General features: G+C 41.6%; 1 protein-coding gene across 2 annotated transcripts in view; it reads right to left on the minus strand.

The window, feature by feature from the left end:
- Positions 1-6,452, minus strand: part of ARG2 (arginase 2) — a 31,722-nt gene extending 25,270 nt beyond the window's left edge. The window contains exons 1-2 of one of the 2 annotated variants that reach the window (XM_019641336.1): positions 6,241-6,452; positions 4,383-4,455 (exon numbers count right to left, since the gene is read on the minus strand). In XM_019641336.1, the coding sequence (XP_019496881.1) occupies positions 4,383-4,455; positions 6,241-6,273 (106 nt within the window). In that variant the 5' untranslated portion in view covers positions 6,274-6,452. Of the gene's footprint in view, positions 1-4,382; positions 4,456-5,885; positions 6,123-6,240 lie in introns of those variants that run through there. The other variant, XM_019641335.1, reaches the window with a different exon arrangement.
- Positions 6,453-19,948: the final 13,496 nt, after the last annotated feature.

A 19,948-nucleotide genomic window follows, 5' to 3' on the forward strand; every position in this document is an offset into this window, starting at 1 on the left:
CGTGTGCAATTGTGATATACAGGGAGGACTGGATCTCTCATGCTCTGAGCAGGGGATAAAAGAATCCTTGTTGATACAACTGACTAGGAGATGATGGGGAGGACTGTAAATGAAGAGAGTCCATACCTGAGTTTGAAAAATAGGGCCTGGAGGATTATGGGTACAGATTTGAAATAGTTATCATGGTAAATGTGAGAGGAAATACACAGAACACAGGATTTTCAGAAGTTGGAGACCATATATTTAATAGTGAGACTCTGTTTCTTCAACCATGGTAAGAGCTGAGAAGCAGTTGACTGCACCAATTCAGGGGTCAGGTTGTATATGGCAAGAAATGAAGTTCTTAACTACTTCTACTGCTGACTGTATGACCTTGGGAAAGTTCAAGGTCTTCAGGCCACACTTAATTTTATTTCCATTATCAGCTTTTATTTACAGATCAAAGTAATATACTTATGAACAAGCTGAAAAGGATTTTTCAAGCATACAACATTATGTCCCTAAGAAAAGAAGCTACAACCTCAAGTGATCTTCCTTGTTCTTCATTCATATTCTATTCTAATTTACTTTTAAATGTTTCTTTTAAATTATAGTAAAATACACATAAAAATAACCATCTGAAACTATTTTTAAGTGGTATTAAGCACATTCATCACATTGTCTATGACCATCACCACCATCCATCTCCATCCATCTTTTCATCTTGCAAAACTGAAATTTTGTGCCCATTAAATCTCTCTATTCCCCCTTTAATCCCTGGAAACCACCATTCTACTTTCTGTCTGACTTTAACTACTCTAGGTAGTTCATAAGTGGAATCACACAACATGTATTTGTGTATTTCAGACTGGCTTATTTCATTTAGCATAATGTTTTCAAGATTCACCCATGTTATAGTAGATATGAGAATTTCCTTCCTTTTTAAGGCTGACTAATATTCCATTGTATGTATGTACTATATTTTGCTTATCCATTCATCCATCAATGGATACTTGGGTTGCATCTATCTTTTGGTTATTGCAGATAATGCTGTTATAAACATAGGTGTACTGGGCTGGCTGAGTGGTGCGTTAAGAGCTAGCTTGGGACGCCAGCTCTGAGCAGCAGGGCCCCGGTTTGGATCCCACATGAGGGCCAGTGGTGCTGCACTCTCGACAGCTAAGATGGTGAACAACAGCTCGACCTGGAGCTGGGCTGCCATGAGTCACCGGTGATGGCGTAGGCTGCAGCCCCTGCTGCAGTGGGCTGCCGTGAGCTACCGTGAGTGGCCAGCAGCGGGCGTGAGCTGCCGTGAGCCACCGTGACAGGCCGTCCAATGGCCAGCAAGCAACTGCCTCACCCGAGAAGAGTGCAATGGTAATACCAACATGGGCCAGTGAAGCGATGTCCTCCACAACTAGACTGAAGAACAAAAGGACAGCAACTTATCTGTTCCCCTTCCCTGATTCCCCAACGGTGTTACCCTCCCCCAACTCCCCAATAAAACATTAGGGGGGAAAAAAAGAATAAAATGGTCAGTTGTACAATAGAGACATCCAATAAAATAAAGGCTGACAAATCAGTGAGCTTGCTCAAGATGGTTTCAGTGAAATGGTATCATGGGAACCAGGCTGAAGCATCACCAGCACACAGCTAAACTCGGGATTGCTAACATTGTCTACCAACCACTGAAAGCAAGTACAGATCCCTGAACTCACATATCCATCTGTTCCAGATAAACAGCTCTCACCTGCTCAGGTCCTCATGTTGAAACAATTCTCTCAGGCCCTCTATCAGTTCTTGCTGAAGCAGACCAGATTCTTGGGTCTCAAGCAAAGAGATGCGTGTTCCGATGGAGCACCAATAGAACAGAAAGAATAAATGTCCCAAATTGGGACAAATAAATGGGAATAAATGTCCCCCAAAGGGTCAGAATAGCTCCCAAATGGTTTCCAGAACTCTAGTACTCTTGGCCTGGTCACAGTGGCACATTAATTTAGACAGTTGTGCCAGAGGCTGTCACCTCTTTTCAGTACCACAGCGGAGTCAAATTACCATAATGACAATGAGAGCTCAAACTGTTCGTCTCAGTTTACTATCTTTCCCCACAGAACACTCATTCTACTTCTGAACAAGAAAGGGAAAATTACCATGGCTATCAGAGCTAACCAGAAGCAGGAGCAGAGGTACTACATCTGAGTCTTGCCAGAGCAACTGCCTCTTTATTTCTCTCAGGTCCTCTTCATATATGAAAATTAAGTGGTTACTTGAGAGAGGAACCACTGAGTGTCCTTACTAAGCCCAGACACCAGGTCAAAAACATTCATTCAAGAAAACAGCAAGTTTAACTGATGCCATGGCAACATGGCCAGCCTGTGACATTAGAGCAGAAGGCAAAGGAACGAAGAGATTTGTGAAAGTTACCTTTCTGTAGGTCTTCTCTCTCTTGAAATTTGACCCATGCTGCTTATTTGAAAGTGTTCAAAAAAACTTAAGTTATTTTGGTACTATTTCAGAATAGAGCAATTGAAACTTCTCTGCATACTTTTCTCTAACATGTCCCTGGAGATTAGCCCAACACCTACTAGAAATCTGCTGAGTGCCACAATCTTATTAATATACAATGAGATTCTATTTTAGACTGCTGGTGATATTGGGCAACCAATCAGCTACAGGGTAAGGACATAAATTATAAAATAAAAAATATTTTTTAAAAATGAAAAGGAAGACCAAATAAACTGAAGCTTCACCATCACTTTAGGTTGAAAGTTTACAAAGGAAGTATGAGAAAGTAGAGGATTTAAGGGAGAATGGCTGCCCAAGGTTGGAGTGGAAAAATACCATGAGCTGTGACAGGAAAGGAGGTCTACAAAAGCATGAATAAGAGAGGCCGCTACAAATGTGCCCCTCCCCCTCATTTAGCAGCCTCAGCTGAATATTATGTCTCCTGTGTTAAGAGGCAGAAACTGATTCTTGTCAGGAGTCTCTTAAGGCAGAAACCAGCAATGAGCAGGCAATTCGAGTCAGGCCCAGTTCATCAGATGGGCTTCAGAAGTTTATCCAGTATTTAAAAACGGTGATTACGAGAGATTGTTGTCTTCAGTGTAAAATAATGCTTTTAAAAAGGCAGAAGGTTTACAGCTGATTTAAAGGGACAGTATCTTCATTTTTAAGTGGAAATAAAAACCTCCCTTTAGGTTACTTGTGACACATTAGACTAAATCTTAATTTATCTTTCATCTTTTGTTGGTAAATTACAGAGTAATTAAAATGGTTAAGAAAGAGGCCATATTGAAGAAGGAACTGCAATTATTTATAAGAAGAGTTTTGAACATTCAATCCAAGACACCATATCCATATGTAGCCAGAGGCATATGGAAGACACTCAACTCAAGGTGATTTCGGTGACTTCATTATTCCTGTGTTTTGGAAGATGATCCACCTCTGGAATGGACTCAATGATCAGGAGAGGCAGTTTCAAAGCAAGAATGAGGAAGAGATTTGTAGCTCACCTAGATTCTGTATTACTATCCCCAGGATCTACAACTCCCTGCTTTTCATGCCTTTTGCACTTATCGCTTCAGAAAAGATATGTGAATGGTCCTAATATGAATAGAGGAAATGGCCTTGAAAATCAACTCGAAACATCTGGGTTAGACATAAGGAAGAATCTTCTTACCATAAAGATAATGGAATTTGTTGCCCTATTACTAAAAGAAGGGGGCTTCATTACTATATAAATGGTATTTATATCTGGGTCAGATTTAATTCTGGTTCTATAAGTTTAGATTACTATCCTAATCACAAGACTGCAACTTTACTTCTGATTACCCTGGGTGTTTGTGAAAATGCACTTGTCTAGGTCCAACCTCAGCACCAATAAACCAGATTCTTCCATGGAGCCTAGGAATCTCTGTACTTTTAACAAGTAAACTAAGTGATTTTCTAATTGGGAAAGTTTGAAAAACACTAACCTAAGGCTCTGCTTACAGTCATATAAAGCTATTAATCCTAGGGAAGAAATGAATGATTTGAAGAGAGGAAACTGAGTGACCGATGAGTCATAAGCACCTCGTGATTGAGTTAGGAAAGCTGGAATTTCAGGGGTAAGGGTTGACTGTGCAGTTAAGAGCTGGAGCTCACACTCTTAGCACCCTTGTAGTTATTAACAGCTTGTTCCAGGCTCTGGCTCATTCCACCTCCTTGCCTTCCGCACATTCTCTTTATTGCAACCAGTCTTTGCCTGAAGACGCTGATAGATGTTAACCTGAAGATGGAATCCAAGGGAGGAGAGACACTTCCCAAGTCTGTGCACAGCTGACACTGCAGTCCCTGGATATGAGAGAAGACTCTGAACTGGTCTGTTACCAGCCTGCACAGACATCGCAGATCCAGCCACTTACCCAAATTGGAGAGCCTTTTCAGTAATCCAGCTTCTCTTACAGCAGCAGGACCACATTCCACTCCTTTTCTTTTCTGTCACATAAATGACCCAGTGAGATGTGAAGGAAGATGATTGAAAATGAGATCACTATAGTTCACACAAATACAGAAATCTGCTATACTATACAGCAGTCCCTTATCTGCAAATGATACATTCCAAGACCCCAGTGGATGCCTGAAATTGCAAATAGTACCAGAGCCTACACATACCTAGGATAAAGTTTAATTTATAAATTAGGCACGGTAAGACATTAACAACTAATAATAAAATGGAACAATTATAACAATAAAATAAGGGTTAGCTGAACTTAAGCACTTCAGTATCTCAACAGTAGAGCTGATAACCAAGCCGGTTAAGCGACTAAAGGGTGGGTTGTGCATACAGAGTGTATACTGGACCTCGCTGGTAGAGAAGCCCGGGATCTGGCCCCTGCCGGCCACACGCACCCAACCATCAGCTCTCACCTGGCTCAATCACTGGACAAAGGGATGATTCCTGTTCTGCCAGGACTGAGAGCTGCTCGAGATTTAATCACACTACTCTGAACGGCATGCAATTTAAAACTTATGAATTGTTTATTTCTGGAATTTTCCGTTTAATATTTTCAGACCACAGTTGACCATGGGTAACTGAAATCTCGGAAAGCAAAACCGAGGCAGGACTACTCTACTTAGTTCCCAGATCTCTCTGAAAATCTGTGATATTATCGTTTTCACCTAAGTTCTGGTTATTTCAAACCCTTGCAGGGAAGGAGGGGAAAACAACAATCACTGGAATCAAATCAACCTTCCAAGCCCCTTGAGGGAAGGGCAAACGGAGGCCAAGGCAGGCGAGGCTGAACCAGGTGCGATCTGATGGCTGGGTGTGTGTAGCTGGCAGGGGCCAGATCCCGGGCTTCTCTATCAGCGAGGTCCCCACGACTGCAGGTTTCTTTCATTGAAGACAGAACAAAACAGCCTCTCCCATCCTCCCGCCGCTAGCACGGCCAGCGTCAATTTTCTTCCCAGTTAACGCTATTTCTGAGACTAGACCCTGAATCCTTAGAGGTCGCTCTCTTTAACCTCCTCTCCCTCTATTTTCCACCGGGGATTTATGCCGGTTTCTCCTCCTTCAGCTCTTCCATGGAATCCTCTTCCTCCTCCCCTCTCTCCTCCATCACCCCAAGCGGGACCCACCACTTTCCCGCTCCTCCTGGGGAAACCGCAGAAATCCGCCAGCTCGCTGCCCGCTGTCGGAGTCGCACACTGGGTGCCCCCCACCCCCTCCCTCCTTCCCCATGTTCTATCGGGGAAAACCCCTAGTGCTCTCCCGGTGCCCAATCGCGGGAACCCACCGGCTCGTCCCCTCCCCGTTTCTCCCCATCCTCTCCTCGCATCTTCGTCCCTCCCACCCCACCGCCGCTTTCTCTAGGTTTGGGGCGCGGTGGGGATCCTGCCCCACGGTACCAGGTCCTAGTTCTCACCTGTCCCTGTGAGAATGGGGCTCCGATCACAGCCACTGAATGGACCGACTTTTTCAGGACGAAATGCATTTGCGTCCGGAGGAGACGCGAGAGGCTGCTTCTTAGGGACATGATGGGCAGCGCGGGACGTCGCCCAGCGAGAGGCTGCTCCAAGGAGCTAGCCGCCTTCAGTGACCGCCGGTGCCCGCAGCGGCGCCTACCTACCGCACCGCGCAGCCCCGTGACGTCACAGCCTCCTGGCCCCGCCCCGAGCCCCCAACCAGCCCTCCGCACACCTTCCCGCAGGCCCCGCCCACTGTTCCTCGGGACCCGGACACGCCTTCGCTGACGTCACCCCACACCAGAACGGACTCACCAGCAAGGGACAAGCCCCTACGGCTAACGCCATAAAGCCAATATCAGGGTCTGGATATTAAGAGCGCGGTCACCGACAGGTGTGTCCCTTCGCGGGAAGCGGCCGGCCCCCGCGAAGTCGCGAACTCCGCGAAGCAAGCGAACTGACACACAGGTTAGCTGATCGCGACTCCGCACACAAATGCACACCCAGCAGATGCCAACTCTGAGCAACGGCTGGCTGGGCTGAGCTTCCTCTGGCCCGACCCTATGTGAGTGCCCTGCCAGGACCAAGTCGGCATCCACCTGCTCCGTTCCGTCTCAGAACTCAAGGTCCAGGAAACACGATACCTTTGGGAATTGAAGGCTAAGAGATAAAATATAGATTAGAGGTCTCTGGGCCAGGTATGCTAATAAAATCCCACCCATTTTAGATATGGTGGGTGAGATTAGGATTTACAAAACAATTTCTAGACGTTTTCAATTCTTCACCAGAAAAACGGGAGCACTGGTTATTAAAAAACCAAACATAGCAATGTATCTGGACTATTTCTAAATGTTAGAGAGGCTAAAGAGCTGAAAGTAACTAGAGTGTTAATATTTTAATAATAACCAACTAAAGTTCTAAGAACTTTCAGCCTTCGGACAATTCTGTTAGGTACAGTAGTCCCCCATTATCTTCGGTTTTGCTTTCTCAGGTTTCAGTCACCTACGGTCAACCACCGTCCAAAAAGATTAAATGGAAAATTCAAGAAATAAACAATACTTATGGTTTAAATTGCATGCCACTCTGAGTAGCGTGATGAAATCTCAGACCGTCCTGCTCTGTCCTGCCTGGGATGTGAATCATCTCCTTTGTCCATCATATCCATAGCTGTATATGCTGCCCACCTGTTAGTCAGCAGCTCTCTTGGCCATCAGATCAGCTGTAGCATTATTGCATTATTGCACTCCTTGTGTCCAGGTACCCTTATTTTACTTAATAACGGCCCCCTCAAATTCAAGAGTAGTGATGTTGGCAATTCAGATATGTATGCCAAAGAGAAGACGTAAAGTGCTTCCTTTAAGTGAAAGGTATGTGTGTGTAGGAAATAACATAGTATAGTTAGGATTTGGTACTATCCACAGGTTCAGGCGTGTACTGTTTTTTTTTTTTAACATATCCCTGATGATAAGGGGAAACTATTTTAAAAACAAGGAATCAGAATCAGAGAAGATAAGTAACTTTCCAAAGTCACATAATATGTAAATGGTAGAGTTCTGACTCCAGATTCCAAATTCTTTTTGTTTGTTTGTTTTTGTTTGTTTGTTTTCTTGTGTTTTTCCAAATTATTAACCATGACACAATGGCTTGTAGGAATCTGGATGTTAGTCAAATCAAAACAAATTTTTATATAAACACCTGAAAAATATTTCACCAGATGCCAACTGACATGCTGCTTTCCAAAATATTTCAGAATTCTCCATGGCAATACCGTAACTCCAAGCAGCTTTGGTAGCATAAGGCAGTTTATTGTCAGGATAAATTTTATACGTCTCCCCCTGCTGGTTTAACAAAAAAAATGTCTTTGAAGCCTTAGCAAAATCAGCAGGGTTTTACTGTAAAGCAGTGGTTCTGTGTGGTCCTAGATTAACAAGTTCAATCAACATTTGCATACTTGTCAGAAATGCAAATTATTGGACCCTACCTCCAAACTTACATAGGTACTCTGGGGGTGGGGCACCAGTAACCTAAGTTTTAATAAACTCTCCAGGGTGGGGAGCTGTAGGGAATAACAATAGGGGTGCAGTCACGGATTCTGTCATTGTTACTGTCACACTTATTCAGATCCTTGGAATTGTTTTTGTACCTTTTTCTTGCCCATCACCACATTCCAAAATTTTTCCTCTTTACTAAGTTTTCTGAAGTTGGCACTGGCCCAGTCCTGGACTACTGCAAAAACCTCTTGTTTCTGGAGCACCTATTATGAATCACCAGTTTGAACTTTCTAAATTAATCCTACATGTCACTTTCAGTGGTTTTCCACTACCTAGAGTTTAGTCAGAGATAAATTGCTAGTTTCACATTATTATGTACCATGGGAGTGAACATTAGATTGTTATATTATTGTCCTTTAAAATTCAAATTATTATTCTCTATCTGAAATATTTTATAATTCATTAACACAAAAAAAGTTCAAATAACTGGCTTTTATTTTCAAAAGAAGTTATTAAAAGTAATATTCTAGGGCCGGCCGAGTGGCTCAGTTGGTAAAAGCTCGCTCAAGAGTTTGAGCTCTGAACAACAGCGGTTCGAGTCCCGGTCCGAGCTGAGCAGCCACTGAGCTGCCAACAGGTGGCTATAAAAAGTCATAAAAGAATGAACTAAGTTTTAGAAATTTACTTTAAAATTTGTACTCTGTTATAGCTCTAGGACCCTTCCTCAGGTCTAAATGAGCTTGTTCTGCTTTTCTTTATTTATAGGAGGACCTAGAAACTCTGCCTCTTTAATTCAGTGGCTGCCAACATACACTTTATCCCTTGAGAGGTTGCTGGGAATGCAGTGTGTATTGCAGTGAGGGGTGAGGAGGTAAGACCTGATTATGGTGTTTGCCAATTTACGTGGTATAAATACCACTCCCCGCACAGCTGATTTCAAGCTACCATTGTGATGTCACTGAACATGGAATTGAGAAAAGGTGCTCATTGTATTTCCACCATATGGATACGATCAACATAAATAACTCCAACAGCATAAGTAATATTGGATTGGACCGGCCTAGTGGCGCTTTGGTTAAGAGCTGGCTTGGGATGCCAGAGAGCCCCGGTTCGGATCCCATATATGAGGGCCAGTGACACTGCCCTCTACAGCTAAGATGCTGAACAACAGCTCGACCTGGAGCTGGGCTGCAGTGAGTCGCCGGCAACGGCGTAGGCTACAGTGGAGCTGGCCAGCAGCGGGCGTGAGCTTTCGTGAGCTGCTGTGAGCCGCCCTGAGCGGCCATCCAATGGCTGGCGAATGACTGCCTCACCGGGGAAGAGTGCAATAATACCAACATGGGCCAGTGAAGTGACATCCTCCACAACTAGACTGAAGAACAAAAGGACAGCAACTTGTCTGTTCCCCTTCCCTGAGTCCCCAACGCTGTTTCCCCTCCCCCAATTCCCCAATAAAATCTTAAAAAAAACAAAAACCTGATCTATTTGCAATTTCAGCCTCTCCCAAAAATGTAATCTTAATCAACCAGTCTGGAATTTGCTGGTCAAGTACCAATAAGGTAATCTGTCATGTAGTCGACCCCTCTCTATCCCCCATAAAAATAAGAGGAAATCTGTATGATAAAATCTCTTCCATTTTTATTCCCCCAAAGAAAAGATGTCCTGGCCCCAAAATAATCCTTTTTTTTCTTTTGTCAATAGTTCCCTGGTCCCACTCTTCTTCCTATAAAAACCTTCCATTTTGTACAACCCTTTGGAGAGCCCTTCTAGTTACTAGATGGTATGCTGCCTGACTAATGAATCATTTAACAAAACCAATTAGATCTTCAAATTTAGTTGGTTGAATTTTGTTTTTTAACAGATTTGGTGGAAGCAATGGAATAGAAACCAAATTCTGATAGCATTTGGGGACAATGAAAAACACAGGTGTGGTGCCCATGAATTTTGAGATCACTGTCTTTCTGTTTCCAGGGCTATTGGTGTTCCTCTCAGTTTGAGCTGTTCTCTCCTCACATTCAAGCTCTTGATCTAATTGGCTTTCCTTTATAAGGAAGATCAGCTTGCTGGTAGATGATTCTGGCCAGAGTCAATTTAAGACACTTCTGCCCTGAAGTCAATTGAGCTGTCAGACAGTCTACTCCTTAAGAGCCAAGTCCTTAGCCTTTCAGACTGCAATTCTCTGAGTGGAAACCCCAGCCCTTAGCTCTGTCCCTGGAGGTGCTGATGGTTTAGTCTGCAATTCTCCATTTGCTTGGAATCAGTCTCCTAGATTCCACATTGAGAAGTGTTGGTGGCAGCCGCACTTCCCCATTTTGTTTGGAATCAGTTGATAATCCCCATTTCTTGGGGCCTATGTGCCCAATCCTTTCCTTAATCCAAGGTTCCATGTGAATTGTTGGTTATCAGCTAGAGTTGGACAGGGTCCAGCAGGAGGCCGCAGGTGAATATTAAGAAATGGGATCCTTTATATCAAAAGAATTGAACATGCCACCTTCCAGCATATCTGCCTATTTAATGTTTAAAATCTACAGTTCTGGAAGCTGCAGATATTTGCAAAGGAGGTAAAATCTTGCTGGAGATAGCCTAGAATTGCTTGGCCTTTATGAGGAGTGTTCCAATTAGATAAAATCATTTTAAAAGTGTACTTGAAAGTAAGGGTATGCAAATTGAGAAAACACGGTAAAATATCTATTTTAATTGGCATGCAGGAGCTTACAAAAGATTTCAAATTTTCAAAGTAGCATCATGGAAAGAATTATTGCAGAAGACTAATGAAAAATAGAGATCAGAGGTACCTAAGAGAAAAGACAGGCATGACTACTGACCTAAGATAGGGCAGACATGACCACTGATTTAACTCCTACTGTTCCTCTCTATCCTTCACTTGAAGATTCATTCTAGTAATCGTGTGTTTGAACTGCCTTTTCACTCTGAAAAGACTTAAAGGACAGTTATCTTTAAAAAATAAAACATTTGTTTGAGCTTTGAGCAACAGCAGTTCGAGTCCCAGCCCGAGCTGAGCAGCCGGTGAGCTGCCAATAGGTGGCAGGATGGCTCAGCTAAAAAAAAAAAACAAAAAAAAAACATTTGAGGGCTGGTTGAGTGGCTCAGTTGGTTAAGAGCTCACTCAAGAGTGCAAGTTCTGAACAACAGAGGTTCAAGTCCCGGCCCAAGCTTAGTTGCTGCTGAGCTGCCAACAGGTGGCAGGATGGCTCAGCTAAAAAATAATAATAATAATTTTAAAAAACCAAAAACATTTGAGGCTACAAGCGATCCTTCTCAGGTATCTTTTACTCCTAGGTTAAAGACTGATCTAAGAGCTGTTGACATAAGAACTTCAAAACCTGTAGAAAAATTTTATGAGAGTTTATGAGTCTATTTGAGCCAGAGGATGGGCCTGAAAGCAAGATCTCAACAGATTGAGAAAAAAATGCTTCAGAGAATGACAGTTTGCAGTTGCTTTTATGTATTTGGAGTTAAGGAGGGAACATAAGGAAGATTACATGAAGGTGGGAGAAAGCAAGGCAGGGATTGAATTACATGATAGTTTACAAGATTATGTATTCTCTTGAGGGTGGTGGTTACACCTTAGAGGGGTCTGAAAAAGAGGCCATTCAAAGGTGTGTTACCTAGTTAAAGAAGTTATAAGCCTGGGGTGTGATTACCCACCACAACCTGCCCAGTTAGGAACTTATGATTAGATCACCCTATGAGGTTACTTTAGGTCAGATTTATTACAGAGTCCCCTTTTTTATCCACAATACTATTACTGGAATAATTTTTAAAAGTGCAAAAATTAAGTGACAATGATGAAAAAGCAATATGTAAAACTGAAAGGTTTTAGGATTGCGTGTAATGTTTTCTCTCATTCAAAAATTATCTATATTACATATTTTCAACAATAAAAACATTAAAACAAAAGGACCTGAACGGTGAAAAAATAATTTGTTTTTTTAGGTTGCAGGATTACACGTGTATTTTTTAAATAAAATTTCAATTTTATATTGTTAGTAAAATAATAAACATATCTTATTAAAAATGGACAGGTATTAAAATTATATATATATATATTTCATAAGATTATCAAAAAACATCAAATACCCTAAAAATAAGTCTAATGAAATATGTACAAGACAACTGGAAAATATTGCTGAGAGAAACTGGAGAAGACCTAAATAAATGGAGAGATATACCAGGTTCATGGGAAGACTCAACATAGTTACGATATCAATTCTCTCTAAATTGATTGATAGATTCAATGGAATCCAAACAGAATTTTTGGTAAAATACAAAGAACCTAGAACAGCCAACACAATCTTCAAGAAAAAGAACAAAGCTAGAAGACAACACCATGAGAAATCAAAACTTACTATAAAGCTATAGTAATTGAGGCAGGTTTATTTGAAACAAAACAGACCAACAGAATATAAAAGGGTCTGAAAACAGACTGACACAAATGTAGTCATTTGATTTACCAAAGGCGCCATTGTTATCAGTGGGGGAAAGGATGGTCTTTTCAACAAATGTTGCTAGGAAAGAAAGAAGAACGTTGATCCTTATTTCATATCAACAAAAATTAATTCAAAATCATCATAGGCCTAAATATGAAAGGTAAAACAATAAAGCTTCTAGGAAAAAAAATTAATAGAATATTTTCATGAACTTGAGGCAGGCAAAGTTTCTTAAACAGGATATAAAACAGCACTAACCATAAAAGATTGATAAATTAGACTTCGTTATCATGAAAACCTCTGTTCATCAAAAGACACCATTAAGAGTATGAAAAGGTAAGGCATAGACAGTGCATTTCACTGCATGGACAGATGAAAAAACTGCTTCTGAAAGATGGAAAAGACATACTTTACTCTCCCCACTAAAAACAACTAAAATCCTTGGGCACTTTATAGAAAACAAATATAAGAAGACTCTGAAAAGTGGAGAGAATGAGGGAGACTGGCTAGGGATCCTGGAATGACTGAGCAGTACATTCCCTGGGTTTTCTTTATGCCTCAGACATCCCAGACTGGGTGCTGGAGAAGACAGCTACCAGGAAACCCCTACAGAAACCTGCTGTCTTTACCCAAAGGACAAAGTAAGGAGCAGCCTAGGAAAACAGAAAGGTTTTAGACACTAACTACTGTACTCCTGTCAAACACTACAGAAAAAACTACAGCCCCACCCTCATCCCTGCCAGCAAAGGCCACATGGAGAACCTAGACTTTCATCTTCACCTATAAAGAGGCAGCACCCAACCTTGCCAATGGGGTGGAATCAGAGAAGGCTGAGCTACAAGCAGTACTTTCAGCCCTGCTGAGTTGTTAACAGCTTCCCCCAGTGCCACCCAGTGGTGTCAATGGAGAATATGGGAGAAGCCTGGAATTCTACCCCCACCCAGAAGTTATAAGAAACACCTCCCCACTGAGTGTCAATGGAGGCCAAGTGGAGACCTTGGACTTCCACCTCTACCTAGCAGTAATGTGGTTGTTGTGCTCCAGTTCTTTCCCTGCAGCGGTCAGTGTCAGTGGGAGCTTGCTATAACAAAAAATTAAAATAAGATCCAGATTTCATAATAGCCAAAATGCCCAGGTTTTGATAAAAAATCATTCATCATATCAAGAAACACAAAAATCTCAGCCTGGATGACAACAGACAATCACAGATGCCAAAACTGAGATGACACAGATGTTAGAATTATCTGACAAGGATTTTAGAGCAGACATCATAAAAGTGCTTCAACAAGCAACTACAAACGAAAAAAAAAAAAAAGAAAATCTCAGTAAAGAAAATATCAAAAAGAAACAAATAGAAATTTTAGAATTGAAAATTATAACTGAAATTAAAAAACCTCAATGCATGGGCTCAACAACAGAATGGAGAAGACACAGGAAAGAATCAGTGAACTTGAAGACAGAATAATAGAAATTACCCAGTCTGATCAACAGAGAGAAAACAGATTGGGAGTGTGGGGGGTGAGCATGGGGAATGAACAGTGCTTCAGGGACCTGTGGGACTACAACAAAAAAATCTAACAACAGTGTCATTTGAGTCCCAGGAGAGGAGAAAGAGAGTGATGCTAAAAAAAAAAGAAGAAACAATGGTTGAAAAATTCCCAAATTTGGCAAGACATAAACTTACAGATACAAGAAGCTGAGCAAAACCCAAACAGGATAATCCCAAAGAAATTCATGCCAAAATATAACATAGTCAAACTTCTGAAAACTAAAGACAAAGAAAAAGATCTTGAAAGCAGTGATGGAGAAACAACACCTACATAAAGGGAAAAATAATTCAAATGATAGAGATTTCCCATCAGAAACAGTGGAGGCCAGAAGGGAGTGAGTGGTACAAGATTTTCTTAGTGCTGAAAGAAAATTGTCAACTCTGAATTCTATATCCAGGAATGATGGGGAAATCAAAACATTCTCAAATGAAGGAAAACTAAGAGAATTTGTCACCAGCAGACCTACCTTAAAAGAATGGGTAAAGGAAGTTCTCTGAACAGAAAGAAAATGATAAAAGAGGAATCTTGGAACATCAAGAAGGAAGAAAGAACAATGAAAAGAGCAAAAATATGAGTAGGGCCGGCTGTGTGGCATTGGTTAAGAGCTGGCTTGGGACTCCAGAGGGCCCTGGTTCGGATCCCACATATGAGGGCCAGTGACACTGCCCTCTACAGCTAAGATGCTAAACAACAGCTCAACCTGGAGCTGGGCTGCTGTGAGTCACCGGCGATGGTGTAGGCTGTAGCCCCTGCTGCAGTGGGTTGCCATGGGCTACCATGTGTGGCCAGCAGCCAGTGTGAGCGGCCAGCAGCCGCCTTGAGCGGCCGTCCAGAAGCTGGCGACTGATCTGCCTCACCTGGGAAGAGCGCAATGATGGTGCCAACTTGGGTCAGTGAAGCAACCTCTTCCACAACTAGATTGAAGAACAAAAAGGACAGCAACTTGTCTGTTCCCCTTCCCCCAATTCCCCAATAAAAAAAAAAATCTTAAAAAAAAAAAAGAGTAAATACAATAGATTTCCCTTCTCTTGAGTTTGCTAAATTATGCTTGAAGTGAAAAGTATGTGACTCTAATGTGCATCTCAATGAATGTAGAGAAATATTAAGACAATTATAAATGCAGAAGGGTAAAGGGACGTAAAGGGAGGCACGGTTTCTATACTTTGCTTGAACTGGTAAAATGCTGGTACCAGTAGACTGTGGTAAGCTGTTGTGAGATAATACAAAATATATATTGCCCCCTGGTTCCTAACTTTTAAAACCCTTACAATATCCTAAATGATAAGAGTACTAGGGACATCTTTTATCCTGATATTTGTTTTTGATCCCAGTTCCTGACACAGAGTTCCTAAATCCCTTGGAATTTCCTGGGTGATAGCAGTGTCCTTTGTTCTAATGAGGCAACTCTAGGTGGACTCCTGGATGGCTCCTGGATGAGGGCTGGTCACCAGAAAGACCAAGACATGATTAGAAGCTTGGAATTTCAGCCCCATTCCCCATTCTCCAAAGAAAGAGGAGAAGGACTGGAAATGGAGTTAATGAGAGATAATGCCTACGTGATGAAACCTCCATAAAATCCCAAAAGTACAGAGTTTGGTAAGCTTCCAGGTAGGTGGGTGAACACATCCGTGTACTGGGAGGGTGATGCAACCCAACTCCATGGGGACAGAAGCTTCTGTACTGGGGACCCTCCCAAACCTCACCCACCTCTTCATTTGGCTGTTAATCTGTATCTTTTATCATATCCTTCATTATGTAATAAACTGGTAAACTTGAGTATTTCCCCGAGTTCTGTGAGGTGCTCTAGCTAATAATCTAATCTAAGGGGGAGGAGATCATGGGTACCTCTGATTTGTAGCCAAGTAGTGGGCAGTCTTGTAGGATTGAGGCCTTAACCTGTAGGATCTCAAGGTATCTCCAGGTAGATAGTATCAGAATTGAGTTAAATTGTAGGGCACCTACCCAGCTGGTGTCACAGAAAATTACTCTTGGTATGGGGAAAAAAAACCCCCACACATTTGGTGTGAGAAGTATTGCGAGTGTGGTAGCAGTGTGACAGTAAAGGAGAAACACAGGAGGAAAACTGAGTTTTTTTCTAAAACCGTTGCGTAAATATAATGTAATACCTAAAGCAACCACTAAAAAAACTATATAGAGATACACTCACAAACACTATATAGATAAATCAAAATGGAATTCTAAACAAGGAAAGATAAAATGTGTTATACTTACCTTTTTATGCAAAGTGAATTAATTTATTGATTAATTTCACTAAATTGCAACAACTTTTATAAGTTTCCATTTGCTTTTTTAAAAAATTAGGGTGTAATTGGCAATACTTATCTTTTTAAAAGCCTATTTGGGGTTTATTTTGATTTATACAGGCCTTTACTTATCCTCCCCTATGGGTAAGTGGCCCTACATAGGAGACCTATTCTCAGTTAATACAGTAGCAGCAATCATTAATGCTACGTAATAAAAAAGTCAACAGAATAAAAATTACAGTATAAGACACTATTCTTAGAACAACCTTTTAATCCATAAGTATAAGCAGATACTAAAAAGTTCTATAGGGCCAGCCGAGTGGCTCAGTTGGTTAAGAGTTGGCTTAAGAGCAAGAGCTCTGAGCAACAGGGCCCCTGGTTCGATTCCCACATGGGCCAGTGATGCTGTGCCCAAGCTGAGCTGTCACTGAGCTGCTAACAGGTGGCTGGATGGCTCAGTTGGTGTAACAAGATTGCCTGTTCGATGGTGGGCTAAGACTGAACTTGGCACCTTGAGCTAAGCTGCCGCCCAGATGGCTCAGTGGATAGAGCATGCGCTCTCAACAACAAGGCTGCCGGTTCGACTCCCGCATGGGATGGTGGTTATGCCCACCCACAACTAAGACTGAACACAGCCCCTTGAGCTTAGAGGCCACAAACTGCCGATGGGCAGCCAGATGGTGACTGGCGCCCTCCACAACGAAGATTGAAGAACAACTTGGCTGGTCCCCTTCCCCAATAAAATCTTTTAAAAAATTAAAATAAAAAAATAAGTTCTATAGTTTTAAGAATCCAGCATGTGCCATAAAAATTAAATTGACTACTCTGATTAGATTTTTTTGACAGTGAGAGAGGGAGAATGGGAGAGAGGGAGAGAGGGCAAGAGGGAGAGGATTAAATTTTTTCTTATTATTCACTCAGGTTCCAAGAATAACTTCACAGTAGAAATAATCACCCATCTTGTCAAAAGTAAATTGGATTAATTCTGTGTACTGCCACCACAATGCTCAATTCACTGAAATATATTTCCTAGTTCTTGTAGTCAGAACTTGGAAAGTATAACAAACACTGTCTAGTTCACCAAATCATTTTTTCCCTACTGGGCATACTCACAGGCCATGTTTCCCAGCCTCCTCTGAAGTTAGGTAGAGCCATGTTAATGAGTTCTGGCCAATGAAATATAGGTGGAAGCCTTGGCTATAAAACTCTCCCATGTATGATTCTCCATTCTTGCCCCTTATCTGTTAGCCAGATACAGAGGGTCCAATGGAGAGGACCATGAGGAGGCCCCAAGGGATGATGAAGCCACTAGATTGAAGGAACCTGGATGGCTGAATCACCACTACTTGGCAAAAATTATGAGTCACCTGACCAGGAGCACCCAAATGGAATTGTAGACGGACATTAAATATACATTTATTGTGTTAAGCTGCTGAAATTGATTTTATTTTTTAAATAGAGGTGAACCTACCTTGACAAATACTGAGTACACGTTTCTCATGCTTCCTTCCTCTGCTTTTCCACAATTGAATTTACTAGAGAAGTACTTGTAAGACTCCTTCAGTGACTCTGCAGAAATATATTAAACTTCCTCGGAGAAAACTGCCAACTGCTGAGTCTAAGTTCTTTTCATTAGCAGCCCTTCCTTGCTGATATAATCCACTGAACTTCTGAGGCTTGTGGGTACTTTGAAGTCCAACACTGAGAGCTAAAAGAATCATTCCTTGCTGTTTTTACAAGGTCACGATCAAAAGAACTTGTCCCTTTATATCTCAATCAGCGTCTATGTAAATGGCAAATACATGAGTCTGTTTCTACTGAGGTGCCAAACTGCATAACAGTTAAGACGATGCTGTGGTCTCACAGAGCAAAGTGGTTATAGAGATTTTGGAATTCTATTACCATTTATCCCTAATAATTTAATATTAACAAAATTAAGTACATTTAGGTGTCTTTTTTTCTATGACTCTATAGTTATGAAACTTCTGAACCTGCATATGTTCTTAATCTTTTTTTGCCACAGATCCTTTATAAGTCTGGTAAATCTAATGGACCCCTTATTATGTTTTAAAATGAATAAAATACATAGGATTAAAAAAAAAAAACTAAATGAAACTACAGTTACTAAAGTATTTTTTAAATGTGTTATAGTAATATGTGTCTCTAGTGACATTAAATAACAAGATCTAGTAGTGGGTCTAATAAATATTGTAATTTGAAGTACTAATGAGTGAAAATAATATTTTGAGAGAACTAACAATTGAGAAATGAAAATATCTGCGGTTTCTATCAGTGACAAAAACCACTATTACTAGTTGGTTTGTTGCCTGTGTTCATAATCAAAATAAATTTTAATTTCAATCAGAGGTTAATAAAACTAAAGATGAAACTGCTTTTTATCCATGGAGCCCAGGTTAAAAAAACTCTAGGACTAGAGGTTTCCCCAAAACGTTGACATTGTTTATTTCTGAGTGGTAGAAATATGGGTGGTTTAAATTTTTCTTTTATCTATATTTAAAATTTTCCACAATAAGCAAACATCTCTCTTATAATTATAAAGTACATCATTTGATATTACCATAATGAGAGGGGTGTGTTGATTGGTAAGATTCAGGGTACAGAAACTGGAAAAACAAAGCAATTATGGAAGAAATCCCTTTAGGGAAAAAAAAGGAAACAAAATCCTGGATAAAGATGGAGAAACTGAACCCAACATTCAGCAGAGAGACTTAAAGCTGGTGAGACCATTAGGCCATTTATCTTTGTACATAAAGGGATCAATTCTAATACATGCTGCTGCCTCAGGGCTGAAGCACTATAACTCTTTAACAGGCCACACAGACACTCCTGGGCCATATCCAAAGGAGAAAGAGGGAAGCTGCAGACCGCAATTACTCACGAGTTTACTTTTATTATCCATACTTTCTGCATTTTCCACTCTTGCTTACCTCCCAGCTAGGACTTGTCTGCCTATTCAATACTCCACGCTGTGGTTTGGGAGACAGAACCCCCAGGCTTTGAAATCCAAACTCTAACAAGGCCCTACAACTCTCCTGAATCTGACCCCTACCTCCCTCCACAACTTCCACCTGCGTTACCCATGCGTCAGCCTCTCTGACCTTTTGATTCCGCCAATAAGCCAACTTTGTTTCAGCCTCAAAGCCTTTGCTTTTCCTGATCTTCCTTCCTGGCAAATTTCTAGTCCAGAGCTCCCCCAGACCAATCTGGCTCCTCGTCCTTGTAGATCCAGTGTCTTTCCTGAGAGGCTTTCCTGAATACCAGTCCCCAAGCCATCCCTGCTGGTCATATTATTGCCAACAGCACTCTGAAATTATTTCCTTTTTTTTTTTCCCCCCCTTACTAGGAAGGAAGCTACTGGAAGGCAGGGACCTTGTCGATACTGTTCACCGCTGTATCCTCAGCACCTGAAACTTCCTGGCCCAGAAATGAATGGATGAATGAGAATGGGCTGTCTCCTTGAAAATAGAAATCAGCCTTAGAAATATAAATCAGTTTATCAGGCAAAAGCACGTTAATAGCGGTTTTAATCTGTCCGCTGAGTTGCTAGTCCCCTACGAGTCTCTGGAGTAGATAATCCTAGAATTCCAGCCCTGTGCGAGTCAGAGCACGAAAACTTGAACCTCCTAAACCGCTCCATTGGGTCTTGGCGCAGAACTGAGGCTGCGCAGAGTTTGGTAAAGGGCGTGGCCAACCCCGCTCTCCGGAAGTGAGTTCAGAGCCGGCGAGAGGACGCGGGCGGGTGGCTA

Source organism: Hipposideros armiger, unplaced genomic scaffold (genome assembly GCF_001890085.2).
Source record: "Hipposideros armiger isolate ML-2016 unplaced genomic scaffold, ASM189008v1 scaffold_59, whole genome shotgun sequence".
NCBI classification, from domain to species: domain Eukaryota; kingdom Metazoa; phylum Chordata; class Mammalia; order Chiroptera; family Hipposideridae; genus Hipposideros; species Hipposideros armiger.